This window comes from Haliotis rubra, unplaced genomic scaffold, assembly GCF_003918875.1.
Source record: "Haliotis rubra isolate DU_JTF1 unplaced genomic scaffold, ASM391887v1 Scf51, whole genome shotgun sequence".
Taxonomy (NCBI): Eukaryota; Metazoa; Mollusca; class Gastropoda; order Lepetellida; family Haliotidae; genus Haliotis; species Haliotis rubra.
In genome coordinates, this window is record NW_025767202.1 from 426,092 (window position 1) to 441,478 (window position 15,387).

General features: G+C 45.1%; 1 protein-coding gene and 1 long non-coding RNA gene across 2 annotated transcripts in view; one reads left to right on the forward strand and one right to left on the reverse strand.

The window, feature by feature from the left end:
- The first annotated feature begins 69 nt into the window (after positions 1-69).
- Positions 70-4,275, forward strand: LOC124292147. Its single transcript, XR_006902374.1, has 2 exons — positions 70-3,820; positions 3,889-4,275. It is a non-coding gene; the product is annotated as an uncharacterized LOC124292147 (long non-coding RNA).
- Positions 4,276-5,014: 739 nt separating this feature from the next.
- LOC124292146 (CCR4-NOT transcription complex subunit 1-like) overlaps positions 5,015-15,387 on the reverse strand; it is a 52,077-nt gene continuing 41,704 nt past the window's right edge. Inside the window, 4 exon segments of the mRNA XM_046729195.1 lie at positions 5,015-5,732; positions 5,868-6,002; positions 7,523-7,655; positions 14,654-14,831. Of these exon segments, the coding sequence (XP_046585151.1) occupies positions 5,648-5,732; positions 5,868-6,002; positions 7,523-7,655; positions 14,654-14,831 (531 nt within the window). The 3' untranslated portion in view covers positions 5,015-5,647.

Genomic DNA, 15,387 nt, shown 5'->3' on the forward strand with positions numbered 1-15,387 from the left:
AGTCTTCAGCGAGACCATTGTGAGATGACAGTTTGTTTGTTTGGATCCTTCAAACATGTAAAAAGAAACCTGTTTCAGTATGTAGTTTCCAAAATACTTCAAAATGTTGGCAAAGAAAGCTGTTTTAATGGGTCTATATTTACATACTGCAAACTTGTCAAAGAAGGCTGCTTCAATATGTAGTTTGCATACTTGAAAACAAAGAAAACTGTCCACGCGTGCTGCCAAACATATTTCTAGACAGTATTTTCCTGGGCTTACCTTTGATTGTTTAGGCCTAGTTTTGTTGGTGTGGACATACCTAGTTTTACATTTTCATAGTCACAGTGCAATTTGTTATACCTTCTATATATTTGATATGTATTCTCCATGCTTTATGTACAGGGTTTGACAAAAGTCACTGCAATTTGATGTACGGACATTTCTGCTGAAGGCTGACAGAGCCCCACATGTAACTAGCAATCGTAACCATACTCATCGACTTCAACAATCTTGAAATACATAAGTGACTACTAATAAGTGGTGAGCTCTTTTGTGTGAAGAATGATCTCAACGTTTGAACATTCTTTTCTTGTATCAGCATATTTTGTAAAGCCAAGATTGATGAGAGAACATTCATTGTTATTATGTACTCCACTTTGGGCATTGAGAAAACATTTGTATTCCAATTTTGCCAATATTCTATGGATGTATTGAAATATTGAATGTCACCAGTCCTTTAACAGTGGAGTGTTGAAGTAATTATACACCTGTTGTTCAGTTGAAATGTTTCAGACCTATCTTCCATCAAATATTGTAAGTGCCTTATATTCACATGGATGCCGCAGTGGCTGTCGGTAAGATTGCGACTTTGTGTGCTGGCGATTAGGTGTCTCACACTGAGAGTGGTTTAATTTCTTATGGGACTCAACCCAAATTGTATCAAACAGTATACGTGCCTGTTGCATGTATTTGTTATGTAGACACAGAACGAGTGCAAGGTACGTGTGGTCGTTTCTACAGAGATGTACCTTGGCAGGTTGTTAATGAGAGATGAATCTATGGGTCATGCATATGGGATCTCAACGCAAGAATGTTTTGTTTTTTTGTGTGAATTGAAATTCTGTATTCATCCTTGTTTTGCGTTGTACAAATTGCATTTTCTTATTTAGATTTGCATATTTTGCTTTTATGATGGTATTTGTGCATATGCTTAAACCATCAAATCACTGCATTTGTCTAATTTTGCTCCTGAGTGTAACGATGTAGAAATCATGTCCATTGAGCATAATATCAAAGATGAACAGGCTAGTTATTCTTGAAACGTTCATAGCCCTACGAACTTCTTAAGCCCTTCTTAATACATTGTCTATGATCAAAGTTAAGAATTCTTAGGGCTACGAACAGTTAGAGAATAAGGGCTCTGTATAAGTATCAGGTATACAGGATTGAGTGTACGTTTTATTAAGAATATGTGTTACCTGTTGAAATATGAAGTGTGTTCCCTACACAATAGTACCAGTAGTTGTGATAGTAAAACTAAAATAACAAACACCCCAATATTGGAAGGCTGTGTAGCAATACCCACCAACCATGATCGATTACACATGAACGAATTGGGTGTTCTTAACCTTTGAACAGCATCTATTTACTTGCAGTGGGGTGATATACCAATGCATCAGTGGATAGATTTTTTATACTTCTCCATAAAGGGAAAATCTGATTCTCACTCAAAGTAAACATATTGATTCTTACCTAACTGTCAATAAGTAGTTGTGAAAATGTAAATATTTTCATCCATTGCGCCAAACTTGACATTGCCAACTGAACATTGTAAGTTTCCAGGTATTTGGCCATCTTGTCCATTAAAAAGATGGCTTATGCACCATAGATAACAGCATGTGCAAGTATCGTGATACATGTCCTATCAGTAGCAGTATAACGTGATACATATCCCAGCAGACAGTTGGTGTATCGTCTCAGGTTATATATTTACCTGAAAGTATGTATGCAGTGTAGAGGCCTACATGAGATGATGGTAGATGTTCCTTGAAGTACATGTAATCACGTGGTCGAAGGTAATGTAAAAAGTCAGGAGTGATGTGCGACTAGGGCAGAGATGCCAACCCTCATTTAGCCCAATTAGTATTTTGGCCAAAAACTGATGCAAAAATTAATATTTGTTGGGGCCGGAATTAGTATTAGCTTTTCCAAAGAATTTTCATATTAATAAAAAATTATATATATATTCTAAGAACTTGATATTGACATTATACTCACCTAAATCAGTAGTAAGTAGCTTGATACTGAATAAAATGTGGCTGAACTTTATTGTGTATGCTACATATTTTGTCTTGTTTTTTTCGTTATGAATACAATAAAATTGTATGGGTTGGCATCTCTGCTTGGGGTCCCTCCCTGCCCAGGTGCGAGATAGTGTTGTGACGGTGCTTATGGCTGGATCCACTCTCTAGACATGGTCTTTGATGAATTACTTCCTTCAGAAGAGGCTACAAGGTGCTAAATAGAAGGCAGAAGCATCTAGTGCATCACATCTCCATGCCATTTTGATAAATACCCGGAACTATTAGCATGTCAAGATCTGATTCACTTTCATATTTGTTAAATCAATTTGTATCCTTACATGAACTCATTATTAGTGGTCACTGGCATCGACTATTTATGAAAATATAAGTGTTTTACCCTATATTATGTGAGGTGTGCACAATGGATAAAGATCCAAGCCATGCAGTAGCATAACTGGTATATTGTGCCAAGGCCCATTGTCATTAGGCTACAAGCAGCATTGTTTGTGGTGTATTGTTCTTTCGCTTCACAGAAATTATGGAACTGTTTCAACCAAAGCAATTACATGTTTGTTATTTTTATTCCTTGATATTTAACGTAACATATTGTTTGAATAAATAATCATATTTGTTACTATATATTGGTAAAACATTGTATTGGCCTAGTACTGTATTTGTTGCTGACCTACATTTTGCCAACAATGAATCATTTTTAAAGTTGCATCTCCCATCAGCAACTTGGCCAGGAATTTCCATTTTTCAAACACAAAGTCCTCCTGTTCTTCTATAAATGCAATCCCTTATTTTATTAATAATAACGCTTCCAGTCATCATATAATATTGTATATGAGCAGATATTTCAAGAGTATTACTACATGGGGCAAGTCCTATAGTAGTGAACTAGCAACAATGCCCGTCAAGCCACTGTTGTTAGAACTTACTGTCATTTGTTGGAAGACTGTTAATAGACTTGTATCAGTGTTTACCAGATTCAAACCAAGGCTGGGGTAGGAAATGAGTGGGTATTTGTCATGGTCGTATGGAGATTTACTACAATGGAAAATTGTGGATGCATTTTCTACTTGTTCTACTTAAATCTCAACTTAGGATACATACTATTAATGTAAGGGACTGTTCATAATTAATGGCTTGGGGGAAGGGGGAGAGAAGATAATTTTATATATATCTTTTTGGTGGGGGGTCCACGCATTTTGTTCTGGAGAGATAGTCACATTGTACATGCTTCTCCATAAAAATCATCACTCCATCCCCCAGCCATAAATAATAAATGGTCCCTAATGCAACATATGCAAGACTAAGCACACGTTGTCCCTGTTGTATTGGGTCTGTAGCATGTGTATCCTCTGTCCCCACACGATCTGACCTCTGAATTACTCAGGAATACTCAATAGGTCTGTTCAAATCAACCTGGGTACAATTTTTCTCTTACAAGAAGTAGAAGTGTAATGATGTGTTGTATGGTGTGCAGGGTGGGATAACAGGCGTTGTGGTTCAGTGTGCTTCTATGGACACAGGTTGGTAACTTTTCATGAACTGCAGAGACACTAAAGGTGTGCTGTTCAGTGTGCTTCTATGGACACAGGTTGGTAACTTTTCATGAACTGCAGAGACACTAAAGGTGTGCTTTGTGGAAACCCCTAAGCAGATCATGTGAATCTAATCAGAGATTTTGTAGGTCACAGTTGGAAAACCTGGTTCACAGAATATGTAATAGTATCACACATTCTCTGACCTTACAATACACTTCCTGGTGGAAGGCAAGAAGGTCGGGGTATGAATAAATTATCTAATGAAGAATTTGTAATAAGCCTTTCATACAATTGTTTTTGAACTTTCAAATTTGAAATATGATTTGAATATGGATCTGATATTAAGTTTATTTATTGTTATGCATTTTCTGCTCCTTTGTATGAACTCATAATAATATAAACTGTATTTTAACAAGGAATAAATTGTAGCATATCATAAATCAATATTTGTCATGTTTTGCACACATCAAACTAACATTAGAATCTCTTATTTTCATGATTCAGTGATTTAGGTAGTGAGACAATCCAGTGAATGATTTAAGGAGCAATAATATCTACGCTGCTGGGCAGATGATGACATGCAATGAAAATTGTGAACGAGCCTAACCACTCTCCAGCATAGATTGCTGGTGGCCTATCATCCTGATTTCAAATGCATTCCTTGATCTCAATCCAGTTCATATCTGCAATATTTCACATGTTAAATCACACATACTAACATAGAATTTGGAACATGAAAAACTTCATGAATACATTGTAATTGGAATGAGAAACATACTGACAAAGCATTTTTCTGTTGGAACCCTGCAATTTCCCTTAGAAAACCGTAGCCTGAGAACTACCCTTAGTAATACTCAGGTTTACACACAAACATTAGCCTGACAACAATCCAATACTCGCAGTTTCCCGTAACGAAATAGGCTGAAAACCATGGACCATGTGCAATATTTCAAAAACAGTTGGAATGCAAGTAAGCCACATGTTGCCATCTGGGGATCACAACCTTCAAGCCTTGGACGCCACAAAAATATAAATGAGACACCATTGGCTCAAAAACAGACCCAGGTAATTCCCTGTACTTGGCAGTCACAGGTGTTTGGCTAAACACTTCTAAAGATCTCATTCAAAATACTTTCACCCTGTGTTTTCTCTGACAATGACATACAACAAAGTGTAGAATTACTGCAAGCAATATATTTTATTTCTACGATAACAACAAATCAACACTTCAAATCATACTCCATTGTCCAGTGATTCTGTTCTTTAAAACATCAGTAACATTTATTGTCGCATCTGTCGACATAATTATTAAATTAACAATTTGCCCTCTATAGTGAGGAGTTCCATAGCTGAGCCAGTCCGGATCCAGCACTCCCTATGCATGATGAACAAATTTTACACATGACTATACAGCAGGATGAACCCAAGGGAAGGAAAAATAGCAATGGACACTTTCTTACATCTTTGATTCTTTTCACAATTCCATCAAAATGTACACACACAAGAAAATATTTGCAAGTAGGCCAAGTGCCAAGTTTGTAGTGTAAATGCACAATCACTTGTGTCACTAGTCCCAGCCACACAAAGAATCCCAAGGTGAAGGACACACACCATCCACACAGTCTGAGCAGGGTCCTTGACCAGTCAGTTTGGTAGCGAGGCTGAAGGGGAGGGGGAAACATCACTGGTGAGGGGGGTTGATATGGCTGTAGACTAAATGAACACTCCAAGATGCTGGCCAACTGTGACGCCATGTGTCTCAAGTTGACCCAGCTGTGAAAGTTTGCACCAATATTTGAAAACACTTTCTGGCTAGTGAACTTCAGCCGTCTCAGGTTCTCGTGAGTTGCTGGTCTGTTTTGGCTGCATACAGGACCGAGCCACAGACTCGAAAAGCCTGCAAGAAAGACTAGTACATGTTAAAGAGATAACTACAACTGAACTGTGTCACAAAATAAGTTGTCAACAATTTCCTTCGACTTCCTTTTGGTCTGACGTATGCCAGTATTGGGATCGTGACGATAGTACTTACTTGTCAATCTCTGGTGCACAGTGGACAAACTCATGACTCCAAAACTTGAATGTGGAGTTTTTGATGAGCTCAATGAATGTGATGAGAAGACCCCATGGGTGAGGCCGGTTGACAATCAGACGCTCAAGTAGCACTCTGAAATAACGGAACACAGATCAGTAAGTACCTGAAATTACCTGCACAAATCTTAAATACAACACACTGAAGAGGACTAAATGTCACTCTTCAAGATATCTTTAAGTGGCTTAATGTAACATTAACGAATGAAACAGCCCACAGATTTCAACTTCATTTTTCTTCCTCACCAAGGTTGTGTACAGATGTTAGAACATATGCCTAAACAGCCTTGCATCTGTCTTTTTTACTGATTAAATATGAGGCAATGGTCAAGCTGGCATAAAGTTCACGCACAGTAGGGCTCAAGAAACTTTAGTGATAGTACATGGCTCTCTCTGATAACCTAGCCGTGGGTGAAATAGAACAGACCATGCCTGTCTCAGGTTGAACCTAAATAGATCGCATGGTGAGGCGTCATGAAATGGTGGCATGTTATTGTATAAGGACTCCATGGATCAATTCTCATGATTATTCTCAGACTGCTGTCATACAGCTGGACTGTTGCCAATTGTGGCATTAACTCTTTCAACACCAGTCAGCCAAAAGCTTTTACTGCCATGACACTGAGTTCCCAGAGACTCTGAGATGACAGATGAAACCTACATTTATCAAGGAAAACATCAGCTAGTATAACATCATTGATATTGTCATGTCAACACCATTTCAAAGGTCTAATGCTACTGTTGATAAATATGAAAGTTATTTTTATCAGATCATTCAAACAATACAGCTACAACTTAATGAAGTGTATATTTAATGAAAATGCAAGCTTACACGTTCATAATGTCCAGATCAACCAGGTTTTTTTTTTTCCACAATCTGCTACAAGGATTGTGGTCAATCAAAATAATGAACATGACCTGAGGCAGTCAATCATATTACAGCAATGGATATCCTCCTCATGCTAGGTTATGACCTGTGACAAATGTCTCACACATATATCTCATGCAAACATCATGTCTACAATGAGGATCGAGGCAACAAAAGCCGAGATGTCACTTGACTTACATGAGTGAGTGAGTAAGTATGGTTTTATGCCGCTTTTAGCAATATTCCAGCAATATCACGGCGGGGACACCAGAAATGGGCTTCACACGACTTATGTGACACGATCGGATGGAAAGATGGAAATGGTAACTTACATTTGACAGATTTCCTGAGTACTTTTGTTGATTCTATTCATTACTCTCTTCAGTTTATTCAATGATTCCATGAAACATCATTGTTTCGCTTTTTGACAATTTAGATGTGGTCACGTTGCTGAAGCATGTGTCCGAGAATTGTTTTTCCAATAACATTACGAAAAATAGTTTTTAACTTTAAATCTGTCAATAATATATATATGGTCAACTGAATTTGAATTACTAGGCCTGCAATCATTTTATTGCTTCACCAAAACTAGTCAAACACCAAGTTTTCATCACAAGGAGCCAGCTGATATCAGGAACATTGTGCATACTGACCAGTAGAGTATTGAAGTGATCTGAGGAACAGTGTATGCTATGAAGTAATGACTAAGGCAGAGTGTGGTGTCCTACCTAGTGATTTGTTCCTGGATCTGCTCGTTGTTGGCCTGCACAAACAGGTAGAGCAGCGTGCAGCTGAAGTAGTGAGTATGACTGTTGGGGTAACGCAGCTGGTTGGCTATTGCTGTCAGAAACAGGTACCGACCTACAAAATACAAATACCAAACAGCAAGTTTATATTGGGTATCAGTCCTTGCAACCTGTGGAAATCCGGGTCAAAATTGATCTTCAGCAACCCCTGCTTGTCGTAAGTAAAGAGGCTACTAACAGGTTAGAGTGGTCAGGCTTGCTGACTTGGGTGACAAGGGGTGGGTATTGCAGAGAATTTTCATATTGCGATATATTGCGATGCGAAAGCATGTATTGCGATATGTATTGCAATATATTGCATGAAGTATTTTTAAACAAAAAACTACTTATAATCGAGTTAATGCTTGATTTATAGAGCAAAAACACAACAAAATCACTATGCTTGATTAAGCTTTAATAACAACTTTTAATCATGATAAAATAAAAGTGTGAATAATATTTGGCACAAACGAAACAAGGAAATATCCGAAAATTTCCGAGTGTTACAAAGTTTTCCGAATGCAAGTCAAAATACCGATTTCCAACAGCGTATCGCAATACGTATCGTTTTCATGTCTGAACCGGTAAATACCGGGTAAACCGGTTATATTGCACAGCCCTATGGGTGACACATAATCATAGTTGTGTTGATCAATGCTCATGATATTAATCATTAGATTGTCTTGTCTAGACTGGATTATTTACAGACCACTGTCACTGGTGGAATATTGTTGAGTGCAGTGCTAAACAACAAACAAAAAACTTTCCCAAACCTGCAGAGGTTTTCAATTCTTTGAAGAGAGTCGTCCTTGGGGTACATATTATGCATTTTCCGGCTGTAAAATGTCCTGTGACAGTTGTATCAATGTTTTTTGAATAAAAAGATTGTACAATAAATAAACTCTTTTATTTATTATACGGACCCTACCTCACGGAGTTACCTCCCTTAGCGCATGCGCACCAACTGGGTAGGCTCCTAGACCCGTATCATCATTCCTTCTGCTGAATTCTCATCAGTGAACAGAATTGCGGGGAGGTGGGTGGGCCCTACCCCAAGGACGACTCTCTTCAAAGAATTGAAAACCTCTGCAGGTTTGGGAAATTCTTTTTCAGAGAGATCGTCCTTGGGGTACATATTATGCATAAACACAGACTCCCAAAGACCGGAGGCCAGGGAGGAGGGAATTCTGTCCAAGCACACACAAAATATAGCGATCGTATCATGGAAAAAAATTGAACAGACGCCATAACACTCACCTGTCACTCGACCCAGTTTAAGCCTCCTTCGAGAGGCATTATGGGAGGGAACTGACAGGGAGGATTTGTGCTCAAAAGGCGACCTCTAGCATAATGAGACATTGCACGAGTCGCGAATGTCAGTGAAATCCGACCCACTAAGTGGCTTCTTCGTGAGAGCACCGTGGGGAAAACAAAAATACCACTCACTAACGATATCGTAACTCCTTAGAGAATCGAAAGGGGGTACAGGTTCTCTGAGTGCTCGTAGCAGACATGTCAATAATGGAATCATTGTACAGTAAGCGTCAACACAAACCAATAAACCAAGACTCACTTGGTCAGGGTGGCAGGACACTGTCCACTGGAAAGAACGGTGCGACCAAAGCTCGCATACGATTGCGTGAATGTGTATCGAGCTGATAATGGCGTATAAAAAGTGCTTGGCGGCTCCAAATAGCGGCAGAGCAGATCTCTTCAATGGGGAGTGCGGCTGCAAAAGCTTTGATGCGGCTACTGCCCTGACCGAGTGAGCCTTCAACCCCTCAGGGGGAGGCTTGCCCTTAGCCTGATAAGCGGCACAAATACACGAAACAAGCCAGCGAGACAAAGTTTGCTTGCTGGCTGGCAGACCAGCCTTCCGCCACCGTAACAACAGAACAGCTGGGTACCCGTCACGGATCCCCTGCGTTAAGTTTGATATAGACTTTGGCGTCTTCACGGACATCCAGCGGGTGAGTGCTCGTGGAGTGGTCCCCGATGTGGAAGGCTGGGTAAGAGTAGGAAGTTCGATAGGAGCTGTCACATGGAAAGCGTGATCGACCTTCGGTCGGTAAAGTATCTGGGAGGCCGAATGCTGACCGCGATCCGTGTGAAACACAGTCAGCGCCGGTCGGACGACATAGCATGTATATCGCCGACTCTTCGACCAGATGTTACCGCCACCAGAAACACAGCTTTCCAGGTCAACAACTGAATGGAAATAGCCGATAGGTGTGAGAAAGTGGGACGGACAGCCAATCGAGCCGCGATCGACAAATCCCAAAGGTGGACTGGTTAAGCCTGAGAGCAGGTCGAATCCGTTCAGCGCCAGCTAAAAGCGCTGTCACGAGAGGTGCTGCCCCAGAAGAGCACCATCGACAGGGGTGTGAAAAGTGGAAATAGCGGTGGAGTAGCCACGAATGGTCGAAGCCGCCAGGCCTTCTTCCAAACGAGCTTGCAAAACTCCAATACTTTCGGACTAAATCCGCAGAAAAGGGATCTGCAATGCCCTATCTGAACACCAGCGCGCATATAGCGGGACCACCTATCCTCATACTGAGCGTTTGTCGAATCCCTACCGAAGCCAGAATTGTGTCTGCAACTGCTGCAGGAATTCCAGCGTGCCTCGAGGTTAGACCTGACAGAGGCCAAGCCACCCACTGAATCCGTGGATTTGGGTGGAAGCTCCGTTCTGAGTGAGAATGTCCGATGCGCAAAGGTAATAGAACAGGAGGCTGAGCCAGAAACCTGAGAATTACCGGAAACCAGCTCTGTGGCGGCCAGCGGTGCCAGTAGCACAAGTAGCCGAGCTGGCTGGGTGGACAGCTGTGAAAGGACACGGGGAATGAGTGGTAACGGCGGGAGCCCAGAGCACTTTGCCCGTCCAATCCAGCAGGAAGGCGTCGGCAGCCAACGCCCTCTGGTCCGGTATCCGAGAGCAGAACATCGGGTGTCTGATGCGTCCGCCCGGACGCAAACAGATCCACCTCGAGCGACCCATTACAACTGGGAGATTACTGTGAATATCTGCCTGTCGAGCATCCACTCGTCGCGGGGCCAGGATCCGCAAAAAGCGCATCTGCTCGCGACGTTCTCCAGCCCCGGAGATAAACAGGGAGTACCTGACAATCGTACTGGTCGCTCCAGAGGAGAAAGTCCCACGCTTCCCGGAGGAGCTGGGGACACCGTGCCTCCCTGCTTCAGGATGTGCGACATGGCCCGTCTGGTTGTCTAACTGAAGGCGGACTACCTGGCCACGGACATGCTCTCTGAAGCGCTCGAATACCAACCGCACAGCTCTCAGCTCCAACACGTTGATGTGAAGGTGAGCCGGCTTCGGACCAGAGTCCGGAAGCCGACAGACTGCCCAGAACGCCCCCAGCCCGTGAGGGACGCATCTGTCTGAACTGTGAGAGCTGGCGCCGGGATTTCAAGGGAACCCCCTGGTGAGATTCCCGACATTTGTCCACCACTGAAGGTGAGGTGTCAACCACTTTCGGGGACTGTGAGACTGCGCTCAGATCCTCCGTGTGAGTCCACAGCCGAGCCAAAGCTTGCTGTATGGGGCGCGATCCTCAACCGCGCCGCCACACTACAGAGATCGCGCCGCCATATGGCCCAGTAGTAAGACGGAGCCAAGTCCGTGCTGGTGCCTGGGGCTGGGAGAGGAATGAAGATACCATCTCCCGAACTCTGGTGACCCGGTCGGGCGACAAGGAAACGAGATCCTTGTTGCTTTGGAATCGCTCCCAAGAAAAACCAAGTCCTGGGTGGGTACCAGGTCGGATTTCTTGAGGTTGATGATCCACCCCAGTCGAGTTAGAATGTCTATCACTGTGTGAGTAGCATCTTGACTTCGCTGGCTGTGTTAGTGCTCGAGCAACCAGTCGTCTAGGTAAGGGTAACAACGCCTTCCTTTGCGGCGCAGCTAGGGTAGCTGGGACTAACATGAGCTTGGTGAACACCCTTGGGGCAGTCGATATGCGAAGGGGAGCACCCTGAATTGGTAATACATCCCGTCGTAAAGAGAACCGGAGGTACTGCTTGAGCGAGGGATGTATGGGTACATGCAGAATCGCATCCTTTAGGTCGATTGGCGTGAGCCAATCGCCGGGCTGAACAGATGAGAGCACCGGCGCAGTGTCTCCATCTTGAAGGATGGTACTTCGAGCATCGCGATTCAACCCTTGAGGTTGAGAATCGGACGGAACCCGCCGTCTTTCTTCGGGACGAGGAAGTACGTGGAGTAAAATCCCGCCTGTTCCTCTCCCGGTGGAATGCGCTCGATTGCGGACTTGTCCAGCAGAGCCTGAACTTCGTCGCGCAATATGTCCGCCCTGGCTTGGCATGACGGCACCGGAGTGCGGCGTATGCCGGTGAAGTCGGGCGGACCTCGCTTCCACAGTGGGAGATGGCCTATGCTGACCGTGGCCAGCACCCAAGCGTTGTTGGTAGCCTTCTCCCATTCCGGCAGGAATAGAGAAAGGCGGCCTCCCACTGGGATATGGGGTAGGAGCGCGTGCGTGGACCCTAGTAGCGGAGCTGACTGGGTGTGACACACGCTAGTCGAGGACTGCTCCTTGCCCCTACCCTTGGCGGACCTACTCCTCCGCCTACCCCTACCAAGCGGCCGAAGCCAGCCGGCAGACTCGGGTGTAGGCTGCACCCCGGCGGAGGAAGGTGGCACGGGAGCGCGGGGGCGAGACACCCGCGGGTGCTCCAACAAGGCCTTAGAATCCTTGAAGGAGGTAGCTGCAGCGGCAGCCTCCCGTATGACCTGCTGTGCCCCGGGAAAGAGGGTCGCTCCCAGACGGAAAGGGAGAGCCAGCAAGGTCTGCTGTGTTGCCGCCGAGTACCTAGACGTCGACAGCCACAGCCTGCGCATCCCCATGACTGCGCACATCACCGTCGGCGCAGCAGACCGCAAAGAGTCGCCGCTGAGGTGAGCCTGAACTTCCGACAGCTGGCGGAGTAGCTTACGACATCGCGGCGACCGTCGCCAGCATGCCCTCCGCCTCCAGGGCCGACCTCTGTATCGAGGAGAGGTAGGCCTCATGGACCCACCACCGCACCTGCTGCATCAGCGTTCGGTAGACCTCCTCGTAGGTCGATGCGCGTGCATAGAGGGGATGCCAGCGAGGGCAAAGGTGGAGTGAGGCCCTTGCCGAGCAGCGGGCTGCTCGGAGAAGCCGAGCCTCCCCCAGAGGCGGCGGAAGTGAAAACACACTTTCGTCAACGATCGGTTACGGCGAACAGGGAATCCTCCCCAAGCTGGTAAGCGCCCCGCCGCGAGTTCAGGTAAGTCAAACCTGACTCGGTACCAGACAAGAGGGGATCGACCACGTCCGCGACCAACGATGGCAGAATGCGGAGCTGCGTCTGTGAGGGTTGCCTAGGGGCAAACGCCTCACCAGGCAAGCGGAACTCAGTCGAGTCCACGCAACCAGCAGGCACCGCGGCCTGGGGTAGGCCCTCGGCAATTCTCTGCCGGACCTCCCGCAAGGCCGAAGCAAAACGGAAGCTGCCGTCATGCTCCTCGACCTCCCCGAGCTCCATTGCCTCGGCGTCCGAGCCCGAAGTCAGAGGCTGGGTCTCCTCCGTGGAGGACCCTAACCCGACCCGGTGGACTGCCTAGCTGGGCACCACAGGAAGGGAGGAACAGACCGACTGCTCCACGTCAGCGCCAGCCGGCGTGCGTGGACCCCGGTCCCGAGACGCTGGAGGCAGGCCAGGCAGAACTGGTGCCTCCGCTCTCATGGGGCGGGTGTGCGCAGGGACCGGAATACCAGGAATACTCAACGGCCCAAGCGCAAGCTCCGAGAGGGGGACTGGGAGCACCTCCCTCTCCGGAGCAGCCCAGGCGTCCGGACCCGAAGCCAGAGGCAACGGATCGACAGACGCCTCAAGGCTGAGGGATCTAGCCGAGGCCGGCGATCCCACCCCCGGACTCTCCGCCCCCCGTCCGGAGTGGGCGAGGAACTCCTGGCGGAGACCTCCAACCGACTCCCGAACGAAGGACTTCATTGAGTCCATCTGCTTCTGAAACATCGACTCCATTAGAGACATGTCAAAACCACTCGAAGTGGTAGGAGAGGGGAAGGGCCACGGGATTTTTTCCTTTTGGGCCGCCCGTTTAGATTTTGGCGGGGAACCTGCGTCCAGGTCCCCTCCGCCTCCACGCATCTCAGCGGTAAAACAGGGTGTCGGCCCGCCCGCCTCTTCTGTGCCCGGGGAAAAGGCCAGACAAATTGAACATGTATCAGCCACATGGCCCGTCTTCTCCAGACAGGCCACGCATTGGGAGTGACTGTCAGCCCGGGAATACTTCCCCACAGACCGAACAACAGGTAAAAGCCTGAAACAAACACGTAAACATGGTAGTTAACTTGTGGCCAGCAGCAGAGAAACACGTAGAAAACATTGAAAAATCGTGAAGGTTACCACGGAAAGTAATAGTTGGTTTAAAAACGCCAATATTGCGACCACGCGGCACGCTAAACTTCCCGCCATGGCAGAGCAAACTTAAGTAAACCACGGGAAAGTTTATGCGTATTTTGATAGTACTTATACAAAGTCACAATTATGAAACAACCACTGTAAGGCTTTACTGTTATTGTTTTAGACAAATAAAACCAAACATACAGGTGGTGTCTCAGACATCTTAAAATACAGCGCCGTACGGCTCATGAAAGGTAATCACAACGAACGTCTGTTCAGGGCCGTGACAGCAGAAGGAATGATGATACGGGTCTAGGAGCCTACCCAGTTGGTGCGCATGCGCTAAGGGAGGTAACTCCGTGAGGTAGGGTCCGTATAATAAATAAAAGAGTTTATTTATTGTACAATCTTTTTATTCAAAAAACATTGATACAACTGTCACAGGACATTTTACAGCCGGAAAATGCATAATATGTACCCCAAGGACGATCTCTCTGAAAAAGAATTTATGACTACAAACCTGGCTAAATGGAAACTATTCTGCACTACAATATTGAAGAAGAACGTACATTACATATTTCACTAAAGCTTAGAGACTAGTTTCCTGTACCAAATCTATGATGGACATAAGCTTCTAACCTTCTGTGTCAAGATTGACAGCGAGATTCTGAAAGATGTCCATGTGTGATGAAGGAGCTATGGTGCTGATAGCCGGTGTCTGGCCCTTGGTGTGTATGAACTGGATGGCCTGGGTGCCCACGTACAGGACCAGTGCATTAATCAGGGGGATGTTGTAGTGACAACCCGGCTCATTCGACTGGAAACACAGAATGCATCATTAATACCCTCAACAAACACATGGTACTTATAACTGGGGCTTATCTCATGAAAACAAACCAAGAAGCACGAGAAGGTAATCATTCATCCTGTAACAAAAGGTCCTATCAACAGTCAGAATAGTTCATGGTTCTGAAGCCAATTACTGAAACAGTTGTGCAAGTGATATTATTGATCTGAGTAGTGATTGTAGAAGGCTAAAACTATTATCAGCAATACTGAAGTCATATGTCAAAATCCAGTGTGAACAAGTAGGTAGTAGGTGGTGAGGGCACAGTCAACTTAGGACAACTCAACATAATATTAATAAAGTGTTGGGGTAGCCTTGTGGTTAAAGCATTTGCTTGTTAATGTTTGATTCCCCACATGGGTACAATGTGTGAAGCCCATTTCTGGTGTCCCCCGCCATAATATTGCTGGAATGATGCTAAAAGCGACGTAAAACTTAACTCACTTGCTCACTTATAACTAAATAAATGTTTTTAGTATCTGTCAATTCACACTCTCATTCGATGGGGTACAAATAGTATAATCCC